General features: G+C 43.4%; 2 protein-coding genes across 2 annotated transcripts in view; one reads left to right on the top strand and one right to left on the bottom strand.

Moving 5' to 3' along the window:
- NECAB2 (N-terminal EF-hand calcium binding protein 2) overlaps window positions 1-2488 on the top strand; it is a 143937-nt gene extending 141449 nt beyond the window's left edge. The window contains exons 12-13 of the mRNA XM_069968421.1: window positions 858-949; window positions 1628-2488. Coding sequence (XP_069824522.1) covers window positions 858-949; window positions 1628-1656 — 121 coding nt within the window. The 3' untranslated portion in view covers window positions 1657-2488. The remainder of the gene's footprint in view (window positions 1-857; window positions 950-1627) is intronic.
- A 2122-nt stretch (window positions 2489-4610) lies between these two features.
- The window catches only part of SLC38A8 (solute carrier family 38 member 8), a 29017-nt gene continuing 7476 nt past the window's right edge, over window positions 4611-26151 (bottom strand). Inside the window, exons 4-10 of the mRNA XM_069968420.1 lie at window positions 20115-20216; window positions 12877-12934; window positions 11073-11187; window positions 9139-9286; window positions 6759-6958; window positions 5727-5778; window positions 4611-4753 (exon numbers count right to left, since the gene is read on the bottom strand). Of these exons, the coding sequence (XP_069824521.1) occupies window positions 4651-4753; window positions 5727-5778; window positions 6759-6958; window positions 9139-9286; window positions 11073-11187; window positions 12877-12934; window positions 20115-20216 (778 nt within the window). The 3' untranslated portion in view covers window positions 4611-4650. The remainder of the gene's footprint in view (window positions 4754-5726; window positions 5779-6758; window positions 6959-9138; window positions 9287-11072; window positions 11188-12876; window positions 12935-20114; window positions 20217-26151) is intronic.

The following is a 26151-nucleotide window of genomic DNA, read 5'->3' as shown; positions in this document are numbered from 1 at the left end:
GTGTGTGGTATTACAATTTAGCTTAAAGAGGATGTACCATCAGACCTCTGATATTACAATATACATACTAATCTGTCGGCGCTGACATGTAGATTATGCTAGTGTGGAGCATTTCTCTTTTCCCTGCCCCCTCGCCGTTAATTTCCCCGCCGAATGGATATGCACAGGAGGCGGGCCCGGGGAATGCTTCACCTCTTCACCTCCTCCCCCCGCCTGTGATGCACGCCGCTGACTCTCATCATCCATGCCTCAGTACCGCCTCTTCTGTTAATACGGCAGGTCCTACATCCCGGCGTGATGGAAGGGCGGCCGGGACGTTAACAGGAGGCGGGGCTGTGCAGCATTCTGTAGGACCTGCCATATTAACATAAGAGGGTACTGAGGCATAGATGATGAGAGTCAGCGATGCGCGGAGGAAGAGGTCAAGAGCAATAGCATGTGCCGGGCCCACCTCCTGTGCTTCACCTCGGCTCATTTGCATATCCGTTCGGCGGGAAAATTAACGTCGAGGGGGCAGGGAAAAGAAAAATGCTCCGCACTAGCATAATGTACATGTTAGCGCTGACAGATTGGTATGTATGTTGCAATATTAGAGTTCTGATGGTACATCCTCTTTAAATTGACTTCACTGTGAACTGAACTGCAATAGTACACCCAAACTGAGGACAGAAGACGTGCTGTTATTATCAGTGGGTGTACAACCACTGTGACCCCCCTATGATCAGGAGAATTAAAGGACCAGGTCACCTCAGATTATTCCCTGCACACAAATAGGATCATTGCATCGTAGGGAAAATCTGTGACGGGACAGCAGTGCTCAACATTACAAGTACCTTCCACTTTTTGTCTTCATCTAGGCATCTTCAGAGCGGACCCTGTAAAAAGTTCCAGCATGTAAAGGTGGATACATTGGCTCAACCAGAATCCATCTCCACAATGTTTGTGCCAGGTAAGTCCTGAGCTGTCCGTATAGGATACGTAATGTACTGTGGCTTTTCGTCATGCTTTCCTGCTTTTGAATCTAGCCTACGTCCCCGGCATAGTACCTCTTTCCACAAAGCTACAGAATTCAAGATTAACGTTTAATCTGCCTGCAACAGCCTCTTGAGGGAGCTCACAATCTACTATCTGATAGAGCAGGGTAGTATAATCCAAATCATACAGATGAAGTGTGTTATTTCCCTTTAAAATTGCACTGCTGTGCACAAAGTGAATTCTTCTTCCGGTTAGGTTACATTGTAAAACATGACATTCCTTCTAGGTGGGCAACTGCATACCAAACATGCCAGAGAAGGACAACATGCCCATCATCTTTGTATCTACTTTAGTTTAACCCTATAGATTTACTTCCAAAGACCCTGTAGGCACAACCTGCTCTCCTTTAAGATTCCAATCAGCCAGTGTAATGGGGACAGCTCTCAAAGGAGACTTTTCTAGTACTTCTGTCAGTGCTTACAGCATAGAGCAGTATGGCATGTATATAAGGGACAAATGGAGGCTATTTCTACTATTATTCTTTTACTGCAGGGCCACCTAAGAAGCCCCTAGTGCAAAGTAAAAGATGCAGCCCTTAGTAGCCCACAAGCTGTAGAACACTTCTTAATGATGACTTATTTCTTGTTTCCAGCTGCTTGGTGCACCCTTGGTCGGGATTGACTGTACTGCTTGTGAAGTTGATCAGAGTCTGGCTGTGGCATCGTTGGCTCTCTGAGCATTGTGTCTCTATCTCACCAGGAGCCTTTAAAAACCTTCTAGTCGAGATGCGTCTCCTTCTGATGACTTTGTTCCAAGTGCTGTCTGTTAAATCCACATAGTGGGGAATGTATTTGCTTGTGAAAAAGGGAATCCCTCCTAGAATCGATATCCCAGTTCTGAAATGCCTCTAAGCATATATTTATCATGAGTAAATGGGCCTTTGAGAAACAAGAGAACCTAGAACTATCTGGTGGCTGATAATCTAGGCCCAAAGCACAGATCTTCTCTCTTGTGCATGCATGATCAAACCTCTTGCATTTGTACATTACCAGTCTTGTAGATAGTATTGCCTTCCAGCAGAAATCTTAGAGTATATTTAACAGATTAAAGAGAGCCAGCTGAAAATATTAACTCTGTACATTGCTGCTCTCTATTATTGGAACTACTGTTGTGGTAGATCTATTTATGTTTTTAGTTCAGGTTGTACCATCTGTGGGGCAGTGTTCTTTTCTCTGGTTCTGCTGGTGTCATCCAATGATGTATGGCTAGACCCAGAGAGCTAACCTAGCAGCTTTTGCTTAATAATAACATTCTCTTTTTCTTTCTGGAATGATTAATATGCAGGAACGTGGATTTTATTTCCTTCCCGATGTTATGTTTGATATTCTATAATGCTGTAAACTGATCACTATTCGTATGGGTTTTAATAGTACAATGCAATGCTAGAAAATGTCATTCCAAAGGAATTCTTTGATAGGATATGTACAGCCAAGATTATACCCAATAAAAAGTATTGATGCTAATGGGGATTCTCCTTTATTTTAACCATAAACCATTTTTTTTCAGCTTTGGTATAAGCGATTACTGTCCCTGGCTCATAACTCTATTCAGAGCCACTGCTTGTGGACTGAAAAGTTTTAACGCAAAGAGACCACCACCCAGGACTTTTAGTAGGAAAAGGATTCACAGGGCAACCCCTTAAAGTTCACACAAGGGATAAATTATATATATGAGTGATTTAAAGGAGTACTCAGACATCAGGTTAAATATCCATATAGCATTGTTTTAACCCCTTAACGACACCAGGCATACATTTACTTGCCTGCACAAACGGGCCTAAATGTACGCCCCATAGCGGGTGAGGACTGGCTGCTATTTGCAGCCAAGACCTCACCCTCAATGACGGGCCGTGGCGTTTAAGTGTAAGTGACCAGAGCATCTCCGGTCACTTAGCCATCGGGACCCCCGCAGTATGTCTGCTGGGGTCACAACTGCATGGCCTGACTGCCGAATGTCTCCTACCTTCCTCCGTGCAGGCAGTCTCTATCAGAAGATCACAGATAACACTGATCCCTGCTATGCTATGGCATAGCAGTCATCAGTGTATGTAATCGTATGTATGTAAGTAAAAGTCCCCTAAGGGGACTATAAAAGTGTAAAGACAAAAAACTAAGTGTAAAGAAAAAAACTAAAGTTTTAAAAAAATGTCCCAAAGCCCCCCCCCTTCCCATTTTATACATAACACATAAAAATAAAGCTAATTAAGATATAATAAACAGTAGCTTGTGTAATTGTCCGATCTAATAAAATAAAACAATATTGTTCCTGCACAGTGAACGGCAAGCGGTAAAAAAAAACAGATTGCATTTTATTTTATATAAAGTTTTACTAATAAAAACTTGAGATAAGATAATGGCACAAAAAATGACACCGCTATAAGAGCCACAATCGGGCCTTTTAAATATCATTTTTACTGCTAATAAAAATAGTAAAACGTTAGAAAACCTGCATATCGCTGTGTTCAGACTGACCTATAGAATAAAAGGGAAAAAAATTCAGTTTCACTGTAAGGTGTATTACGTAAACATTGAACCCTCCCAAACTTTGCAGAATCACATTTTTTTACCCAAATTCACCCCATAAATGCCATTACAAAGTACAAGTCACCTATTCCAGAAAAAAAATCAAGACCTAACATGGCCCTGTAGGGGAAAAAATAAAAGTGTTATGTCGCAAAAGTGACAATTGGCCCGGTCCTTAAGGCCATTTCAGGCTCTGTCCTTAATGGGATAGAAGTTATCCAGTGAAAAATCTTTCTTTCAAAATCAACTGGTTTCAAAAAGTTATATAGATTCGTTTTTTACTTCTACTAGTACTTATCAGCTGCTGTATGTCCTGCAGGAAGTGGTGTATTGTTTCCAATCTGACACAGTGCTCTCTGCTGCCATCCCTGTCAGAGACAGGAACTGTCCAGAGCAGTAGCAAATCCCCACAGAAAACCTCTCCTGCCCTGAGATAACCCCTACCATCAGGTACATCCTCTTTAATCTGACCCGTGGATAAAACGGCGCCGTCACAGGCAAGCTGGGGCCGCAGTCCATTTTTCAATCTGCGGCCCGGTTCCCGTGTACGGCGCATTTCTATGCACAGGTACCGGGCCGGAGCTGAAGCACAGGAGGCTGGCCGACCCGTCCCCAGTGGGAGGGAATACCCTCCCCTCTATGACTCTGCTCCGTTAGAATCAATTGAGCCGTGTCATAAGGGGCGGGGGATTCCGCCCACTGGGGGTGGATTGGCCCGATACCCGTGCATAGAATGGCGCCATACACAGGGACTGGGCCGCGGATCGAAAAACGGACCGCGGCACCGGCTTGCCCGTGACGGCGCTGTTGTATCTACGGGTCAGATTAAAGAGGATGTACCTGATGGTGCATACTCTAATTTTTTTTATTTTAGACTTAGACGTTCAAATCATTTACAACTACATACTATTAAATTCCATGTTAAAAAAAAAAAAGTTAAGCACAAGGATTGCCATATCAATCACAAACACAAGGCGATTTCTGGAAATAAAATCGTTTAATATTTTAAAACAGATATAAAAGTTAAGTTAAATAAAATAACATTGTACAGAAGAATGCTTGACAAACACATCAGCTTCACAACCGTGACATTTCAGAACTTATGCAGAAGTTCCATAACAGCAATGGTCGTGCTCTGACCGAATATAAAGGCTCCACAGACAACAGAGATGATCCCCCAGGCGACGAGGCATGATCTGCAAGCAGGAAACACATTGTACCAGGTGTGATAAATCAGGAAATTTACTTACTCTACATTACCACTCAATATGGAAAGGATTTACAGGTTATACAATTCATACAATTAGGGCCCCTTGTGCTCTCCCTAAAGCCTTGCCCTTTCAGCTCCAAGGTAACAAGAATTGTTCAAAGAATTCAGTAGATTGTAACGCGCTATTACACTCTTCATCATAAACCATAGAGCACTCTGAGAGAAAGGGTGAAGAGGCCAGCAATTACACTAGCAACCCTGGTCAGACCCCCCACCCCCACCTTCAGAATGAGCATATTTTTATTGATTCATTCCAAGGACCATACATTGTTATTTAACCATCAATGTACAGTGGTGCTTTCTGCACTATATCTCACAAACTAAAATTAAAAAAGTGATCTATTGCAGGGAACTATGAGCACGAGGCACTGAGGAGAATGGTATGTCTCTTACCTTCTTCCTCACCGCCGTTCCTATGCTGTTAGCAGTGTAATCCGTAGTCCGGCGCACAGCTCCACCCCCTTTAGTGCCCAGCTGGCCCGCCCCCTCCATTGATTATCATCAGAAGGAGCAGGTGGCTCGGTGCTATGGGGACAGAACAGCACTCCTGACTGTGCTCCGGATCAAGTAGTAAACTGCTAACTGCACAGGAACTGCGCAGAGGAGGAAGGTAAGAGATGTACCTTCCTCTTCAGCGCCCCATGCACAATAGTGGGCTATCCGCAGGCTAGATTAATCTAACCTGCTGATAGTTGCCCTCTAAATCTGTTTTCCTGCAAAGAGCTGAAGGGACCTGGGTACTGGATGGTGGTGGAGGACCCAGAGCACCTGCATGGTTTAAACTCCCTAAAATTCTAGTTCTGTTTTGTCTCCACAAAATGGTTCAGTAATCGGTAAAGTATTGGAAAAATGCAGATCACTAGTATTCCAAAAAAATACTTAAAACATAGATCACTCACTTTTTCCTCTTGTCCATTACTTCTGTTTCCATAGCACAAATCAAGCACAGCCCTGTGAATAAGATTAAAACAGAAGTATTGATATATATAGTTACATATTTCCATAACACTCTTCTTAGGGTAGGTTCACACTGAGTAAGTGTGTCGGAATTGTGCTGCTTTTACTCAGTGTGAACATACCTTTATACAGTATTCCTATTTTCCTCTTCCTTTTAGAACCAGTCTTTCCAGTTTAGGCCTTCAGTCGCTCTGTGTTGGTGCTCCGTTACAGTGGTTTGTATACAAGCAATGACACCAAGATGATAGATCTGAGCTTATCTAGAACATTTTATTATCCAACAGAGTAATACGGAGCATTGGGATGCAGGTTTCACACATGATCCATGTCGGTTCTACCCATGGTTTTGGCTTAAAATACTGACTGTGATGCTACATGTGAATCTTCTATCCCAGTACTAAGTAGCCAAGAACTTTAAAAGGTAAATTGAACGGCAGGTTAGAAGACTCTGCCGTTATGTTTCCATAGTGTACATGAGTGACGTCACTGCGGAGAGCCACCTCAATATTTTTCAGGACACAGCTGGCAGGCGGGGCAGATTGGTACACTGAGGGTGGTAGCCCTGTCTCCACTGCAACAAATCATCTAACTCACATATAACACAGAATAATTCTCATTAAAAAGGCTGAGGACTAAGGTAAGAAAATGACCTTCATTCTCAGTTATCTATATGCTATGGAAACATAATATCTGGTTAAAGTATTCTAAATTGCTGTTTACTTCACTTTAAATTTACATTATTGTTTAAAAGGGTTATACTAATGTGTGGATTCCTTCAGACCAGGCACAAACCCCTAGAACAAACCTCTTCTGCTCTAGACGTGGATTGGAAAAACCTAAATGACTTCCTTCAGGGCATTCTGCATAATATAACTGTCTGTAACCGGTTGATTTTAAAGTGATTTTTTCTGCAATACCACTTTAAGATGATAATTCAAGCTGAGACTCTTGGACAGGGCAAGGAGCAAGCTTACCTGGGAAGATAAAGATGAAGAAAGCGCTGATTCCTCCTATGACCGAGATGACCTCGCTAATGTCAGGAACAAACAGAGCAATGACAAGTGTAACCAGGATCCAGAGTACAGTCAGTGTGACCCGCACAAATCGTTCATAAGAAACAGTTACATATGCCGTCATGTATTTGTGATCCAACCAAGCTTCTTGAAGAACAGATCTGGGGATAAGAATTGCAGAGAAATAGCCTCTTAAAGAAAAGGTTATATTTGGATAACATTTTATACTAAAAATGTTATATTATAAACATTTAAAATAATAGATTTTATTTTTAGTATATTTCACTCATACTTTTGCCCCGCTCTTGTCTCCAGATTGGGACTGAGTTTTAAACCCCACCCATTGAAGTAAATAGAGCTTAATTGCAAACCACACCTGAGACAAGAGTGGCCATGTTTTTGTAGCGCTGGCTAACCCCTTTAAAAAAAGGGAACTGGTCAGCACGATCGTGCCGATATGGCTCCCAGCTGCATCCTACAGGTCTAGGATGCAGCTTCCCTAGCATATGAGCTAAGCTGGGGTAACTTTATACTGGGGAAAAAAGTATTTTCCGGCGGGGTGGGAACTAGTCATCTGGGCGGGGAGCCGTGCGTGACTAGTCACGGTTCTCTGCCTGTCAGTGTGTTTTGCGATGAAGATTGACAGGCAGAGACCCGTTATTGGACAATCGTGCTGATTGGTGCCCTTTAGGGATGTGCTTCTCAATGCCAGTCCTTATGGCCCACCAACCGGTCATGTTTTGAGGATTTCCTTAGTATTTCACAGGTGATATTATACTCAGTGAATCAGGTTTTATCACAGGCGGGCCATGAGGACTGAAATTGAGAAACAATGCTTTAGGTTGTCTGGTTTAGAAAGCCTTTTTACAAGTTTCTTGTTTATGTGCTACCACAGGTAATACCTTATCGCTAGGGAATACAGCAGTGGCACTGTGATCAGCTCATTGCCAGGAAACAGTTCTGACAAAAAGATTGACCAAACCATATAACATACCTCCCTAGAGACTCCTTAAAGGATATTCCCATCTCAGCTAGTTATTCCTTATTCATAGTGCTGAACTCTGAAACATTTGCCGGTCCATAGAGAATGATTAAAAGTACAGGCTGTGGTAGCCATGCTAGCCGGTAAGCTCTTTATTCAATGCGGGAATCATAAAGTCCCTGTTCTCAGGAACGGTGGGGATCCCTGAGGTTAAACCCCTTGTGATTAGCTAGCGGTTAGCTTTGGTTGTCCAGGCATGAGGGAAATTGTAGTTTTACAACAGCTGGAGGGCTGAAGTATAGGGTATTTTCTGCTTTATAAGATGCACCTGAGGATAAGATGCAACCCTGGTTTTAGAAGAGGAAAATAGGAAAAAGTTGTTCAGCACTACACAGTAAACGGAGTTGGTCTCTAGTCAATGTGTAGCAGTGGTGATTTGTAGCTGCAGCTCAGCTCCCATTTAGTTGAATAGGAGCTGAACTGCAGTTACAGATCACAGTGAATGAAGACAAACTTTTCACTGTGTAGTGCAGCACCAAACGTCTGATGATGCCGGGGGTTGGTACCACACCAAGCAGTCACTGATCACTGTCACCCACTTGTGCTATGGATAAAATGCATTTGGTATTCGTGGATTATCTGTATCAGGTTGTTCCGGAAGTGGTGCCAAAGAGTTAACCCTTAATGAGCTGTAGGACGGTATGTGGGAAGAATTTATTCCTACGTTTCATTGAGGGTTAACTCCCTGGCACCACTGCTCCTAAAATAACCCAATACAGAGGGCTACTGATGCCTAATTTTAAACTTGTGCTGTGTAGATTGTTGGAAGGTCGGGGTGGGAGGGGAGGTGTGATTCCACAGTGCTGTATAGCTGCCAAGAGCACATTTTCAGTAATGTAATCAGCAGCTGACAGATCTGCACTGTGACTGCAGGAGTCGGTGAGTGGACGTTCTGCAGCCTCTGCAGAGATCTAAGGGTGGCCGCTACTTCAGCATCTGTCACGGTCTTCTCACAGGATGTCCATTCACCAGCTGCTGCAGTGGTTGTGGAGATCTGTCAGCAGCAGCTTTCATTACTGACAACGTGTGGCTTGGCCCTTGAAGAAGCACAACGTAAGAAACAGAGCTCCTGCACCAAGAACCTCAGCAACCTCAGAGTGCCTACTGATGCTCCCTGAAGCCACGCTACATGACCCACTGTAGTGATGGTCCATGGGCAGAAGAAATCCAGGGAAGACAAAACAGGCGGCCGCCTCACACAGATGAAAATATGTGGGTCATGGTGATAGTGGCGCCGCCACCAGAGGCGGGTGGGGGTAGTAATGCAATACAATTAGTCAGTTATCAGTAGATACTTACCTTCCTAGAAGTAGTATGATTGGGTAGATGGTGACAATGGAGATGGCAAACAGCAGTCTGGCTACTATGACAACGGCATCATTCCCTGGGTAGGACATTAGGATGTCGGCTGCTACACTTTCCCCAAATGTAAGAAATCCATAGATGCCTTGAGGTGGAGGAGACACACAAACATGTCAAGTACTGTAAAAGGACACACAATTTCTTTAGGCATATATGAAAAATGTCTATATAATAGAAGAAAATTGTGCACAAGAGATTGCTGCCTTCGAAGAGTAAAGATGGATCCTTCCATAGGGTTGGGCGTTTCCTTAGTGTAATGGGCACATACATCATTCACTCATGTAAGATGTGTTCATAAATTACCTTTCCCTCACCTGATGGGCAACACATTGAACGACACAGTGATGTATTACATATCCACAGCGTCCTTGATGTCTCCGGCTTGTGCTGGCATGTACAAGCACACTATGCTGCGGATGCCATGGACAAAGTAGACTATAATGCCAGGATTGCGCCACGATTGTTTACATGCTTCTATGACTTCAAGTGCATGTTACAAATCAGGTTGGGAAGAACCACTCATTAAAACATTATATGAGTATGTATGCAATGTGTCAGACTGAAAATAAAACAACATTTCCTGCATGACATGCAGCAGCTAATAAGTATGGGTGACTTAAGATTTTTTAATAGAAGTAAATTACAAATCTATATAACTTTCTGATACCAGTTGATTTGAAATAAAAGGATTTTCGCTGGACAACCCCTTTAAGGCATATGCCAAGTGAACATCCCCTTTAAAGCGACTCTGTACCCACAATCTGATCCCACAAACCGCTTGTACCTTCAGATAGCTGCTTTTAATCCAAGATCTGTCCTGGGGTCCGTTCAGCAGGTGATGCAGTTATTGTCCTAAAAAACAACTTTTTAAAACTTGCAGCCCCGTGCCCAACAGCCAGGGCTTACAGTATGTGTGCCCTAACTTTGCACCACCCCTCCGTTTCTCCTCCCCACCCTCTTCATCATTAGGAATGCCACTGAAACATTTTCTCCTTTCTGAACATTGCACAGGTGCCTTAACTATCCAGCCCATGTGCCAGGCTGACACAGGTGGGGAATAGGAGACAATCTGCCTGGAGCATTCCTAATGAAGAGGAGGGTGGGGAGGAGGGATGGAGGGGTGGTGCCAGCCTAATGCATACACAATCTAAGCCACGGCCATTGAGCACGGGGCTGCCAGTTTAAAAGTTTTTTAGGACAATAGTTGCATCACCTGCCGAACGGACCCCAGGACAGATCTTTGATTAAAAGCAGCTACACGAAGGTACAAGCGGTTTGGGGGGGGGGGGGGGCGGTCAGATTGTGGGTACAGAGTCACTTTAAAAGAAAGACAATTCAAAATGGTGGCCTAAGCTTTAGGTTAGACTAGTAGCAATGAATGGAATTTCTATGAAGGATTCTCAAAGGAAAAATTCTCTAGTTTAGAACTGATATTTTTCTGATTCCAGTCTTTTTGGATAGGAGGACGCAAGGTTTGAAAACCTGGATTTGGGGATTTGTTGCCATTCTTCTCTGCATTCCCTCTCAAGCTCTCGGGTTGGATGGTGATGGACGGTTGACACAATGTCCCAGCCACTGAACACCACCACAAAACATGATGCAGCCACTAAACCCCCATACACCACCATGCTTGGTGGTATTGGGCAGATAAGCAGTGCCCAGTTCGCTCCAGATATGATGTTTAGAATTGAACCAAAAAGTTTAATTTTGGTTTTGTCAGGCCATGTACGTAGGGTCATTGTCTTGTTAGGAGGGGAACATTCGTCCCAGTCTAAGATCCAGAGCACTCATGAGATATTCATCAAGAAGATCACCATGATGGTGACCAATACAAATGCTAACAAATTTCTACACTCAATTTTTTTGTTTACCTGTTAGAGAGTAAATGAGTAGACAGATTAACATGGACACCACAGACACTACAACCCAGTTTGATAGACATTTGTTCTTCATACTGCTATAGATTGTTATGCAAGCTTCATGGCACTGAAAGACAAAATTTAAGATCATCACTTATAGGTATAGCAAGGTACAATGGTGACAGGAAACTATATCCTGCTCTGAACGCTAGCGCTGTTGGTGGAAATGTAGTAAGATGAAAATCAGATCATGGAAACGTCCATTACTGTTTAATAGTGTCTGGAGAAGTTGGATGCTGGCCTAGGGAGTACTGGAAAACATGCTACTTCCGGAGCACACTTCTTCTGGATCATTCTAGCAAATAATCAGGGTCTGAACATCCAGACTTTTTTTTTCTTCATTTAAAGGGAACCCGTCACCCCCTGTGCTGGAGTTAAGGCCACCCGACCCTCCGCTAGAGCTCCGGATACTTACCCCATCTCGCTAAGTCCCGTTCCTGGAGCCGGGCTGAAGATATCCCTGTCTAAAGTCCGGCGTGCGCGCTTCAGACGTGGATATCTCAGTCCCAGGATCGGCTGCAGGAATAGGACGTGGCGAGATGGGGTAAGTATCCAGGGCTCTAGCGGGGGATCGGGCAGCCTTAACCCCGGCACGGGGGGGGGGGGGGGGGGGCACGGGGTGACAGGTTCCCTTTAAAGGATAACTACCCTAAAGGGTGCATTCACGGGTACAGGATCTGCAGACATTATACTGTGTTCCGTTATTAAGTCACAATGATATCTGCAGCAGATCCTGTACATGTGAACCCACCCTAAAACTAACTTTTGACATGTCACAGTGATATGTATTAACTTTTAATAGGTGAAGACTAGATGCTGACACCCTCCGTGATGGCTAAAACAAAAGGGGCAGAAGCATTCAGCTGAGCAGGGTGCAAATTCATTTCCACTATACAGGCTCAACTTTTCCTTGGAAAGCTGAAAATAGGGTATACACCTTCACAGACATTCTTTAATTGTGTACACTGCTTGTTCTGCCCTCCAGTAAGAGCCAAGCAGTGCAGAATAGAGATGAAGGTCTTTTAGCGACTGTTAAAGAGTCTCAGCACCCCACTGTGTAAAACTTCTGACATGTCTGACAAGGATAGTTACCCTTTAAAGGCTTTTCATGCAACTCCCCTGTCAATCCCTGGTGTCTGGTATGGGCAGCTGTACTCCTGGACACCATCATTAATTTATTATATATCTGAGGTCAACTTCTTTTTATTTCAACTACTATAAAGCGCGCACACTGCTATACTGTCTACATAGAGAAGGCACAAAGTGTGTCTCCAACATTACGGCCCCCTGACAAGGTTTTAGAAATAAAGAGCCAGCTACAATAACAAAACAAAATGCACACACACACACACACACACACACACACACACACACAAAAGGGGACTAACAGAAGAACAGCTTTTGTCGCGTATAGCAACCAATCACAGTTTTCAAGCACCCTCTAAGAAATGAAAGCGGCTGCGGACAGTCTTCATAAATCTCCCCCATTATTTCTCTTCTATAGGCTTACATCTAATTAATGAAGCTAAAGCACACGAGACATTCCCCAGCACTGTGCATACATTATAAGACGCACTTCCACCAATTTCAGCTAATTGATGAATGTACTTGGGAAAAAAATCTGCATACCACATATGTGACCCTTTCAAGGCAAGTAGTCAATAAATTAGCAATGGATTGCATTTTTTATATAATAGCCAGTTTAAAAGGGAATGTGTTTAATGATTTTATTTTTAACACCAGCAAATTATCTTACCTGAAAGCCAAAGCAGATGGTTGGGATGACACTAAACATTGACGCCATAGATGATATACTGAAATAGAGCAAACAATGTTATAAAGCAGTTTACCTTCTGTATTGCACATTTTATTTCTTTGTGTGCTTTTTACATTTTCTTTTTACTCTGAAGTACAAGTCAACCCCAATCATTTCTCTATGTATGAGCAGAGAAACCAGAGAGCTATCAATTCACATCCTGCCAGAGAATAGTGGTGTAATAGGGCTGCAGCTATTATGGGTCACTGTCACCTTAAACGCTGCCTTACAAGCAAGATACAGTAGATAGCGATAACCAGAGATGATGGGCAGTAAAAGAAGTCTAGTGTGCAGAACAAACAAGGATATTGGGGAATCATCATTGTTCATCATTAAATGGGAGAGGAGTTGTGTGCGATACTTGTGCATGATGAAGCTGTGCTATGCAGGAGAGAGAACCTGAGAAATGATTGCTGTATTCATACATAGTGCTGGGGTGAGATACTGTACTGAGAGAAAAGGCCATTTGATGCTGGAGACAATTGTCCCAAATTCTGCTGTGTGGTCTATGGATCGAGTCATGAGTCAGGCTGTAATAGACAGCCAGACGCACACAAAAAAAGCAAAGTCGCTTCTTAAGCCTATTACATGGTTCAATATTTGTGTGAACAGAGCTGCATGGACATCATTAGCAATCTCTGTGCAGCCTTTGTTCTAATCAGCCATCATCCTTGCATCAGCTATAACATGGAGAGATGTGCAGCCGGCGGCAAATGAATTTTAAACATTGAGGGTTATTGAAACAATTTGAGCTAAAGATCAACTGACAAGCAGATATCTGCTTGATCCTCAGCTGATCATTTGCTTTATTACACAGAGAGATATCTGCTTGTTTTGGCAGAAAATCGTTCCGAGTCATAGTGCATAGAGTGGGAGTGCCCCTGTTGTATACGGCAGGTGTAGGTTGGTACTAATGTATTCCTAGGCTCTGGGGTAGAAGGTAGTAGTTTGTATCTCCACCCCTGGGTGGCACTGTCCATTATGCAATAACTTCCACACAGCAAACCTGAATAAGATTGATTGCAAAAGGTTTAATGTGAACGTATATTACTGCATGTATTTCCTCCTGTCTATACCACTAGTGGTCACAGTGACAAGTGCCTAAGTGGTACACCAACATCTTTTTCTCAGCTTACCATCACCTGGCTCCCCTGGGTTACTGCAATAGGGCCTTTAGACTGCAAGTGGTCAGGAGGCCTCTGGAGCACTGGTGCATGCCATAGGCAGTACAAGATTAGGTAGAGGGGTGCAGCTACAATTTATTTGGGAGTAAGAAGCTAAGAGAGATAGCTATGATAGCTTCTAAAGCAAGAGCCAAAGTTTGCGTAATCTGGAAGCCTTGGTTGCAAGAAGCTTAATAGAAATTGTATATACTGGCTGTCCTGAAGCCGACATCTAGAGCTAGAGAGACAAATTTTAGTCTACAACCTCCAGCTTACCGTGTAACCAAGATTGTTCATCATTGACAGTTACCATGCTTATCAAACTTATATATACACACACACACACACACACACACACAATGTAACCAACAAGCATATAGTGCCTCTTGTATGTAAAACCCTCAATGAGTCCAGTATTGCAAAGTATTGTGTATGTCCATTCCTTGCTGTGCTGTCGTATCATGGGGGGTGGTCAAAACCAGGCTTTGTAATTGCAGACCAACACATCATCTCTCCTGCACCCCTCTTTTAAGCTTCTTTGTACACTCCCAGATATCATGCTCTAGATCATGGGTCTCAAACTCGCGGCCCGCGGGCCAACTGCGGCCCTCGGGACACTAGTTTGCGGCCCCCAACTCAATGGTAAGTTTACTGTAAGTGCGGCCCTGGGGTGCTCCGGCAGAGAGCTGCACTGCACATGTAACTACAAATAGAAGGTAGATGTGCCGTTTTTCTGCCGGAGTGCCCCCTCCCCCGTCCTCCTCCCGGGCTCCGGCAGAGGGCTGGGTCCTTCCCGGAGGGATAACTGGCTAGTCCTGTGTTTCGAGACTCTTTGATGAGGCTCCACGGGTTCTTCTTTTACATATATATGTTTCCCAGGCGGCAATGCACCTAGGACTTCACTGCATTGAGCGCTTTCACTAGCAGCCGGCAGTGTTGTCGTTTGGCTGGTCTCCCTGAGATCAGCGATCTGTTTCTCTTATGGCTCTACTAAGCATTGCTCCCACCTAGCCAGAATCCTGCTCCACACTGATGAGGGGCAACACCCCGAAACAGCTGTATGTGGATGGATACCTGGCCTTGGTTTTTCCCTTGTCATTACATTGACTTATAGGGCCACTTAACATGGTGGTTTCCTTACAGGAGCCACCCCTTGGCTGGGTCCTTCCCGGAGGGATAACTGGCTAGTCCTGTGTTTCGAGACTCTTTGATGAGGCTCCATGGGTTCTTCTTTTGCATATTTATGTTTCCCAGGGGGCAATGCACCTAGGACTTCACTGCTTTGAGCGCTTTCACTGGCAGCCGGCAGTGTTGTCGTTTGGCTGGTCTCCCTGAGATCAGCGATCTGTTTCTCTTATAGTTCTGTGTGTGTGGGAGGGCTGGGAGTGATAGTTCTGTGTGTGGGTGGGAGGGCTGGGAGTAATAGTCCTGTGTATGGAGGAGGGCTGGGACTGATAGTTCTGTGTGTGGGGGAGAGGTAGGGGTTTTAACAGATGAAAAAAAATAAAAACATTTGATGACATTGGAATGTTTTTGTAAGAGCTTTTCTTGTGGAAAACCTGATGCGGCCCAGCCTCACCCAGGCTCTACCTCAAGCGGCCCCCAGGTAAATTTGAGTTTGAGACCCCTGCTCTAGATCATTGTGACCCCTCCCCCACTTTGCCATTCAACTATTTGGCGGTCTGATGACAAATCACTGTCCTGTGTGATTAAGTAATAAAAGCTACAATCTATTGCAGGTCATTAATATGTTATTGATTATTTCTAGATATAGTTAGGATTAATCAGATCATGAGAAAAACCCCTAGAGATCAGCACAAGTCCTGATGTTAGAGAAGACAGGACAGATCAGTAAACTGATGCATTTTACAATCCATATGGATTTCAAATGCAAGAGAACATGTGCTGAATAAAGTATAAGGACTTTGAATCTCTGGTTTTTAATCTTAGTTGACATATGGGAATAGATTATCTGATGATTTAAGATTTACAATCCATTATTAAAATGTTCATATATTACAGGTATTAAAACGCTCTTATGGGGGTTTATTTTTAACCCCTGCTGATGCTGCTTTTAAAATCTGAATGGATGGCGCGTCTGTTGTACATAATCTACTCTGCTATTGACACAGTAATCTATGTCTATTAAATCCTAATAATGATGCACAGTAGATGTGAAGAGAAGACCACTTTAATGGAAATAACCTGATATAGTAACCTCTTTAGGACCAGGCCAATTTAGGCCTTAAAGTGTGACAGTAATTTCATGATTTTTACTGTGTATTTACAAAAATTTTAAACATGTAGTAATATTCTTTATCAGAGGATCTAGTCTCCTTCTGTCTGCAAAAAAAACTTTCTTTCTACAAGCTATAACTACAGACACTATGCAGTGTTAAGCAACTAAAGGAGGACAAGTCAGATCACCCCAGTCCACACAGAGAACCTTTATTAACAGTGCAGGGCAGTATCCTAGGACAGAGGAATTGACCCGGATAGAGCAAAGCAACCGTAACCAACGGTCTACATACTTTATTTTGCAGCGCAGGTGACACCGGAAAACTTCAGACACTTAGCTTCACCCAGGTAACATAGTCTGGGGCTTGTGTCACCCTTGTAGGACGGGTTACCCGACACTGCAGGGCAGAAGGTGGTTTAGCGACAGTAAGGTCAAAACACGGGCACAAGTATTCTCTTCTCAAGCATTCTTCTTCAAGTATTTCTTCTCTCAAGTTCCAGCAGAGCACATTACTACACTACACCGGCTACATTATTCCTTGGGTTAATTTCCCCTTTCTGTGGGTGGCAGTACCGATAGTCCGGGTGGGTCATCTTTCCACTCCAGACAAGAGCCCAAGGGACCCATCACAACCCGGCAGGTCACCAACCATTGGTGAACAATATAGTCAGTCACTAAACAAAGCAGTTATACCACCACACCTATGTGTTGAGTTAGCACTGGCGTCACGACTGTACCATCACTGGCCGAGCAATATTCCAACCACCGACATAACATAATCCCGGCAGTTGAGCACCACACTTCACCCTCCTAAAGTGCAGTTTCTATGCTCTGTGATTACAAAGTAGCTGCTCTATGTGCTCCCTGTGCCTCTCTCGAAGTATCTTTTTCCAATGCCTGATCCCAGAGACAAACAGCACCAGGTGCAGCAATGGGTACAACTATTTAGAGGTAGAGACCATAGGCAAAGCCTGTTTCAAAGAAAGACTGAGCCTCATCGAAAACAGCTGAGCACATATCGCCATTACGGCTCTGTCTTCTTGTCAGGCTCAGACTGGCCCACAGGGGAGCAAGGGAATCCCCCAGTGGGCCTTAGTACTTAAAGCAACTCTGTACCCACAATCTGCCCCCCCCCCCCCCCAAACTGGCAGGTGATGCAGATATTGTCATAAAAAATTACTTTTAAAATTGCAGCTCCGTGCCCTACGGGAGTATCTGTGCCCTAACTTTGCACTACCCCTCTGTCCCTCCTCTCCATCATTAGGAATGCTCCAGGCAGATTGCCTATTATTCACCACATGTGTTACTACAGCACATGGGCTGGATCATTAAGACACCTGTGCAATGTTCAAACAGGAGTAAATGTTCCAGTGGCATTCCTAATGATGAAGAGTGTGGGGAGGAGGGACGGAGATGGTGGTGCAAAGTTAGGGCACGGGGCTGCAATTTTAAAATTAATTTTTTATGACAATAACTGCATCACCTGCCAATGAGACCACAGGACAGCAGCTATCCAAAGGAACAAGTGGTTTAGGGGGGGTGGGCGGTCAGATTGTGGGTGCAGAGTTGCTTTAATGGGCCCCTTAGCAGGAGTTTGGCCTTCCTGTTTAGCAGCTCTTCTTAAAATACCCCAGCACTCCTGCACACCTCTGTCAACCAGTCACTTACTGCCTCTATAGAGTAACCTGGGGTTTCATCTTATTTTATAAAGGTAGGGATTGACCGGGGTGACAGACAGCAGCATGTATTGTGCAGAATCAGAGCAGCCCCTCTCCTCTCCCCTAGGACCTTCTCCTACCTCCTCCTCTCAGGCTGCCTCCATCTGCTCTGTGTGCTGCTGCTGGCAGTCGGGACACAGGAGGAGGGGAGGGAGAGAGGCTGCAGCCTGCACAGTGTGGCCTTGGAGCAGCTCCTAGAGCTGGACATCAGACAGCATGCGGTCTGTACCTGGTGCTTTCCTGTACCAGAGCTAAATCTTTGTGTACATGAAGTATGTATGTGAGTGTGTGTGTACTATGTATACATTTAGGTAATGTGCATTTCTTTATATGTGTGTATGCATTTTGTATGTAATATGTATGTACATGTTATGTGCACTTGTGGTGTCCAACAATGGGAGTTCCTAATCTGGACACCTGTCACAAAAGCCTTGTACTCTAAAGTACTACACTGAGTTGGGGCTCTCCCGACAAACTCCTCTCCACTCTTTTGAACTCTTCTACTCTACACAATTGAACCAGCACTGCTACTCTAACTCAGCACTTCAACATCTCTCAGCACAGATTCAGTGAACTCAAGTCTGTATCTCAGAAATCACCAGTTACACCACTATCCTGTATTGTAAGACACTTTCAGTAAAGATCACTTCATTTATTCTACTGGGACTCAGTGATAATTCCACCAGCACCTATACACACAGGCTACACCATCCTTGGGCCATTTTCCTCTTTGTGTGGGTGACTGTACCGACAGTCTCCCCACTCTGGACCGCTGTGATAAGACCCCAGGGACCCCTCACAACCCGGCAGGTCACCGACCATTGGGGATCAATATTATCAGCCCCTAAACAAAACGGGTATACGATCACACCCGTGTGCCGAGTAAGCACTGGCGTCACAACTGTACCATCACTGGCTGAGCTATTTTCCAACCACCGAGATCTCATCCCGGCGGTTGGGCACCAAAAGGGGTGCACACCACACACTCATTTGTAACTCCTCTGATACAGACCATGCTAGGGCTCAGGTGTCAATTAGGCAGGGTGAAAGAGCGAAAAGGTATTCCAGCTTGCAGCTATTCAGGAGCTTGGAGAAGCCTCTGACTCTTTGTACCAGAAGAATTAAAGAATTTTCTATGCTATAGAAGCACAGACATATATTTAAGGTACCATGTGTCTTCTTGACCGAACAGCCTTTAAGAGTGTCAGCAAATTAGAACATGAATTACAGTTTACAGATTCCCTATGCTGGTTGCATAGAGTGACTGATAAGTTACTAGCAGTGAGCTGGCATCACTGGTCATATACACAGCTCTGTGCAAAGTCACTATAGTAATGTGAAAGGTTTGGAATTAGTTATAGCTGGTGCATGTAGGGTGGGCCCCTAGAATTAAATTCCCAGATGGGCCCACTGTACCCTAGTCCGACACTGCTCTGCTACAGTAGGCTGTGCCCATGCTCCTGGTCTACATCTAAATAGCTTTCCCTGATGCTGCATCCAGCTTGGGCACCGACCACAACATCTAAAGCTTTAACTGTCAGGACTGGAGCACAGCGGGAATGTCCTGTAAAGATGGACAGTTACTGTACGTCTGAGCATCAGCAGCCTACACCTTAACGAAAACTTGGTTACACATCAGGAAATTGCAAACAAACATAGCAAAACAATTTTTGTAGGTTGTTTGGGCTTCAGGGACCGTAACAAAATGGCATACTTACCCAGCCTGATTCCCCACCAAAGCTGCTTTCCTACACGTCCAGTCCCTACCACGTTTTTTTTCTATGTAGCTCTAATCACTATGCCGAGCAAGCTTGTCTGCATGGCAAACCACATGAAATACAAACAGGACCGCGGTAGAGACTGGGTGCTTGATAGACTGGTACTGGTGGGTAAGCATGCCTCTTTGGTATGTTTTCTGCAGCCCCCGGCAATAAACAAAAATTATTATTTTTTACATAAAAACCCAACAACACTCCCTGCCTGGATAATATCATAAAGCAAGAAATGCCATACCATAGCAGTGTTTGTTAAAAAAAAAGTTCTGACCAGTATACTCACTTAGAGGAATAGTCTCGCTTATGGACGACAGTACGCTCTGTCAGGTAATACTTGACAATGATTACCACAGTCAGGTAACAGGCAGCCAATGTTCCAAGAATACTGTAGAGAACAGACACACATTAGATAGATCAGTATAAATAATATTCCCAGTTCTCAGAAAAAGAAATTCTGTCAACAATTTTTTGTAACCAATCTCTTAATTGTGTCCTATTCTGTATATTCTAGCGATAGGGTATAACCACTTTAGATAATACTAGAGATGAGCAAACCTCGAGCATGCTTGAGTCCATCCGAACCCGATCGTTCGACATTTTATTAGCAGTGGCTGCTGAACTTGGATAAAGCTCTAAGGTTGTCTGGAAAACATGGATACAGCCAATGACTATATCCATGTTTTCCACATAGCCTTAGGGCTTTATCCAACTTCAGCAGCCACCGCTAATCAAATGCTGAACGACCGGGTTCGGATGGACTCTAGCATGCTCGAGATTCGTTCATCTCTAGATAATACCCTTTTGCAGAACAGGTCATCTTTTCATGCTGTCCAACTACAGGCGGCATAAAAGATTACCAGGCTACTATATTACAATGTAATATGGCTGGCCATGAAACTCTAGAGTGCTTCAGAAGAATGAGTTGTAAAGCCAGTCTCTCCTTAGACGGAAATCATTCTACAAGGCTCCTCTATGAGAACATTTTTCCATCCCAATATAAATAACTACATCAATCATAATATACAGCAAAGTTAGTACAAAAAAAGAAAAATACGTAATATATTAGTTCTTTTAGACATGTATTAAGTATGTTAAAAGTAATGTTAAAGGGGTAGTTCAGCCAAAAACAAAAATTCTTTCAAATCAAGAAATTTTTAATTTACTTGTATAAACAAAACAAAAAAAAAAAAAAATCACAAGTATTCCAGTACTTATCAGCTCATGTATGCCCTGCAGAAAGTGGTGTATTCTTTCCAGTCTAGCACAGTGACACCTCTGTCCGTGACGGGAATTGTCCAGAGCAGTAGAAAATCCCCATAGAAAATCTCTCCTGCTCTCCAAACTGGAAAAAATACATCATCTTCTACAGGATATACAGCAGCTGTAAGACTTGAGATTTTGTAATAGAAGTACATTAGAAGTCTCTGGCACCAGTTCATTTGAAAGATTTATTTATTTTTCTTCTCTGAACTACCCCTTTAAGAACTGTATAGTAACTGTGAAATGTAAAAATCTTTGCTGGACAAACATTTTTAAAGGAAACTACAATGCCATCTGGTGGTCAAAGTTGGTTTTGCAGCTTCATTGTAGAAGGGAACCTGACAGAAAGATCAAACTGCCAAAGTTCCCACTGCATTTTTGTTGTCACTTTAACATATCAGTTTTGTGGAAAGAAAACGGATGCAACAATAAGTGCAGTTGTATGCCATCCAATTTTTAATTACTTTATTAAAAAAGAAAAAACAAAAACAAAAAAAACGTTTTTTTCTTTTTTAGCATACACAAAAATGTGGTCGACCACGTCTTTCTGTACATTTTTAAACCATTAAAAAACGTATTCATTAAACAGAAAGCAAAAACACAGTGTGAACGCAGCCATAACTAGATGTTCTTAAAATCCAATAACACAAAAAAGTCTGGTCTGGGATCTGAATATTTTTACTTTTTCTTATGGAGAAGAAATAAAATCAGAGGAAACATCACCTATGAGTCACTGGCTATAACTGAGTATTCTGCCTAATCAGTACAATACTGTATTCCCTTGTATAGCTTAATCTGACTTTACAATATAGTCTTTGTAGAGAGGTGGTGTGTCCCTCACGGAGAGCACAGTTGTGCGCCTGTCTCTGATAAGTTTCCCTGTTTCAATGTTAATTGATGTCGTGGAAAGACTACAATTTTACAAACGTTTGTTGCTGCATACAGGTTCCCCCGCTCCCCAGATTAAAATGCTGGATCTGTCCTTGGTTATGAAACGTGTTATCCATCATACAAAAGTGTATATGATGAGAACATAAATTCAGCTACAACATTGCCGAATGCAGAAATAAGTTCTACTGCATAAAGGCCTTGAGAGAACGTCTAACGCTCTGCTTTTACAGTATTTTGCACATTTGAAACTGATTCCAGAAAGAACATAGGGGCTGCAGACATTCCTCTATGGATGGAACGACTTACAGTTTGTATGTGGTGTCCCGCAGTCGAGTGCTTTAGGCACCTGTTGCAAAGCTATCCCTTCAGTGGTAATGAAGTGGTATTGTCAGGTTTTACTACAAAGTGTCACTGTTATGTTCAAGTTTCTGTTGTATGTTGCACAGCTGTAGTCATTCAAGGGTTATTGTACCACATGGCCTGTGTCAGCCAATGAGAGATGCTGTTCTTTTTCTTCCTATTTCTGCTCTTTACACAACACAACCCCTAGGGGACAAGTCAGTCCAGTGTAGACTAGTGGTGGTAATGGACACGCATGGAGAACACAGACTTTCTTTTCTAAAGCTACTCTTATGGACTAGATGCAGTGCTAAGCACTTAAGGAGGACAAGTCAGAGAACACCCCAACCCACACCGAGATCATCTCAATGCAGGGTGGTATCCTAGACAAAGAAACAGACCCAGATAGAGCAAAGCAGCCATAGCCAAGGCCTACGTACTCTATCTTGCAGCACAGGTGACACCGCGAAACGCTTGTGTCACCTTTGTAGGACAGGTACACCAACACTGCAGGGCAGAAGGTGGTTTATAGCGACAAAGTATCTCTTCTTCCAAGTTCTGGAAGAGCACATTACTAAACTGGGTTAGGGTTCTCCCGAAAAAACTCCTCTCCACTCTTCTGTCTGGGTGAGTCATCTCTCCACTCCGGATCACCGTGATTAGAGCCTAAGGGACCCCTCACAGCCTGGCAGGTCATGGATCATTAGGGATCAATATAGCCAGCCACACACTAAAGCAGGTATACCATCACACCTGTGTGCTGAACCAGCACTGGCGTCACGGCTACCTCCTAACCAGCTGATCTATATTCCACCAGCCACCATAGAAGTGGCGTCAACTGGAACCACTTAGCAGGTGACCGGTCGCAGCGCCACATATGCATTCTTTACCAGGAGTAAAACCCTTACAGCCACAAGTCTGCCATCAGAGTAGTGTTGCTACCTAGGCCAAATAAAACAAAGAGAGGCCCTTGCTGCTGCCTCTTCCTCCTCTACTTGCAGTTCCTGCCCCCCCCCCCTCATTTGTGCAGATATGAAATGTGCCTATGTGTATGTGCGTATGCGTTAGGCTAGGTTTATATCTACCTCAGGCCCAATTTGCAGCTGTGAGCAGCATATATTCTGTTATTTAAAGCGCATCTGTGACGGGATCCCTGAATGGAGCCTCTGACACAGATGTAAACATAGCCGTAGTATTGTTGATAGATTTATGGAACGTGTACATGTTGTATCTATATGAAGCGTATAAATGTATTTAACATGTGCATGCTTAAATGTCTGTAAATATATGTAGGATTCCATAGAGAAAAGTCCAGCACTTTCTTCCTGTTTATTAATATTCACAGCTTTATTGTAGATCCATAATGCTGCTATCCGCTATTTGACAGTAATAGTCTTGCATTATGGATCTACAGAAAGCCCTGAATATTAATACACAGGACCTAAGTGCTGGACTTTTCTCTATGGAATCCTACATATATAGTTACAGACAAAATTTCACACACAATTTAGAGCCATTTTTGAGCCCAAATTGTCCATATTTTTTATATGTTGCTTTTGATCAAACTCAATAGTAAGATGGCTGTTTGCCCATAGGTATTCATTTTTGGGCCATAATTATTACAGCCGTATAATCAAGTGTACTTCATATTTTATCTAACTTTTGACGTGATTGTTCTAGTGATCAGTGAGGATACCCCACCAATAAGACAGATGCACTTGGCTGAGCGATGTCCCTTCTTTCTGCTCTACTTACCTCAGACTGCTGAGCACATGGAGTATGGATGCCACCAAAGTCCTTGTGCATCTCTATGAGACCTATGGCATTCACACTCCATTCACTCAGCTTTCAGAGAAGAGCCAAGCGCTTAGCCAAGTGCTTATGTGCATTCGTTCTAGTAATCGATAGGGGTCTCAGCAGCTGGACCCCCACAACTTGTGACATGCCAGAAGCCATATAAAAAGTAGGAACACTTTAAGAGAGACAGTCACATTTTTTTGGAAGAAAGTGGCCATGTTTTTGTAGTGCTGGATAACCCCTTTAAGTTTTCTATGTTTAAATCAATGTTATACATATGGCCACTAGGTGTCTTCCTTCACTGTGTGTGTACAACTGCTGAGCATACACATTCAGTAGCATCCACATTCAGTAGCAGAGAATCCTGGGCGTGCTCACATTGTATGGTCAGCTCTCCTATCACACAGCACCAAAACCTCTGTAACCACTCAGTGATATCATACTGACTGATTTGTTGCATGAGGCTAGAAACAGACACACAGCAGTTTGTGTCAAAACCAGAAGTGGATTTGGATGGAATGAAAAATATAAAGGGAGGACTTGATCTTCTCTTTTCTGCTAATTATCACAACCCCTGTTGATTTCTATTAAACAAATAAAGTGACAAGAAAAAAAATGTCCTAAATAGAAGTTATAGCCTTTGGTAAGGGAAGGGGCCACATGCTTCAATGGTATAGGGCCCTGATATTTCTGATGGTTGCCCTGAACAACCATACTGCGGCAGCCTAGAGGAAGTGTAGCAGGAGACAGAGCCTGAAGGATGCCTTGGTGCAGTAGTGCCACATCTTGTCACAGCCAGGTTGCCACAATGCCTTCCACAGGATTCTTCCATGCTCTGTGGGCTGGCACAGTGATGGGAGTTCAGCTAATGGGTATGGTAATTCCCCTCCCCCCAACACACCCAATTTAGAATATTCCTCAATGTAGTACAATGCAAGTAATACTGTGACACAACAGTACATCACGTCATTCTGCATGAGCATGGAACTGTGCAATATCATCAAAGCACAATATTAATAAAGAAAGTGTCAAAATACAATTAGAAAAATCTACTAGTGCTGCTAAATATCATGGTCCTCCTACTTTTATAACCAGTCATTCAAAGTATAGGAGAAGCCAGTGGCGTAGCTACTATAGAGGCAGGGTAGGCAGTTGCTATGGGGCCCGTGCAAGAAGGTAAGAGCGTGTGTCCTTCTGCTTAACCCCTTATTTACTACAGTGTGTAAGTGACCCAATGTTTACTTACATGCTGCAACACAAAAAAAGACAGATCTCTGCTTCACTGCACTGATAACCTCTGACCTCTGTTTTCCAGCTGGCAATCAACTAGGAAAGGTAAATGTGCACAGCTCTGTGCAGAGGTCAGGGCTTATCAGTGCACCAACAGTAAAGCATGTATATAATATATACACACACACACACACACACACAGTGCTTTGTGTTGAGCGTTGGGGGAGGGGGACCCTTAGAAGTTTTTGCTATGGCGCCCCGTGAATCCTAGCTACGCCACTGGGAGAAGCCCACAATAAAAAGACGCTAACACAGCCAATTCAGGCATTCAGTGATCTCATCCGCACTGTAAGCAGAGTAAAGGCCATTTATACATGCGACTATACAGGACATATATTCAGATCAGTGCATTCCAATGCAAACTGCAAGCAGTGTCATATTAGAACCATGCAGGAGGAATAAATTGGGTCACTTCACTGGGTTTCCATTTTCTATTTGGGACAACACACTGCTCGGAGATATGTCAAATTATCAGCAAAAGGTTGGACCAACCTAGATTTTTGTGCTAAAATTAAGTCACATACACTGAATAAACATAGCCTGAAGGCATCTGACCGACTAACCAGTGACATATCCCCTGACATTGCTCTTACTGCTTGCCTTACTCTGTAGCTTTCACTTTCTTCAGAGATGATACAAGAACTAATATACAGAATATGAATCTAAATAAAATTTCATCTATATAATTTCTCATGTTGTGAATGAAATTTCAATAGGCTTTTTATTATAAACATTAAGGCCGC

The sequence above is a fragment of the Dendropsophus ebraccatus genome, chromosome 4, assembly GCF_027789765.1.
Source record: "Dendropsophus ebraccatus isolate aDenEbr1 chromosome 4, aDenEbr1.pat, whole genome shotgun sequence".
Lineage (NCBI taxonomy): Eukaryota > Metazoa > Chordata > Amphibia > Anura > Hylidae > Dendropsophus > Dendropsophus ebraccatus.
Note: the sequence above shows the minus strand (reverse complement) of the source record. Positions and strands in the feature narration are given on the sequence as shown.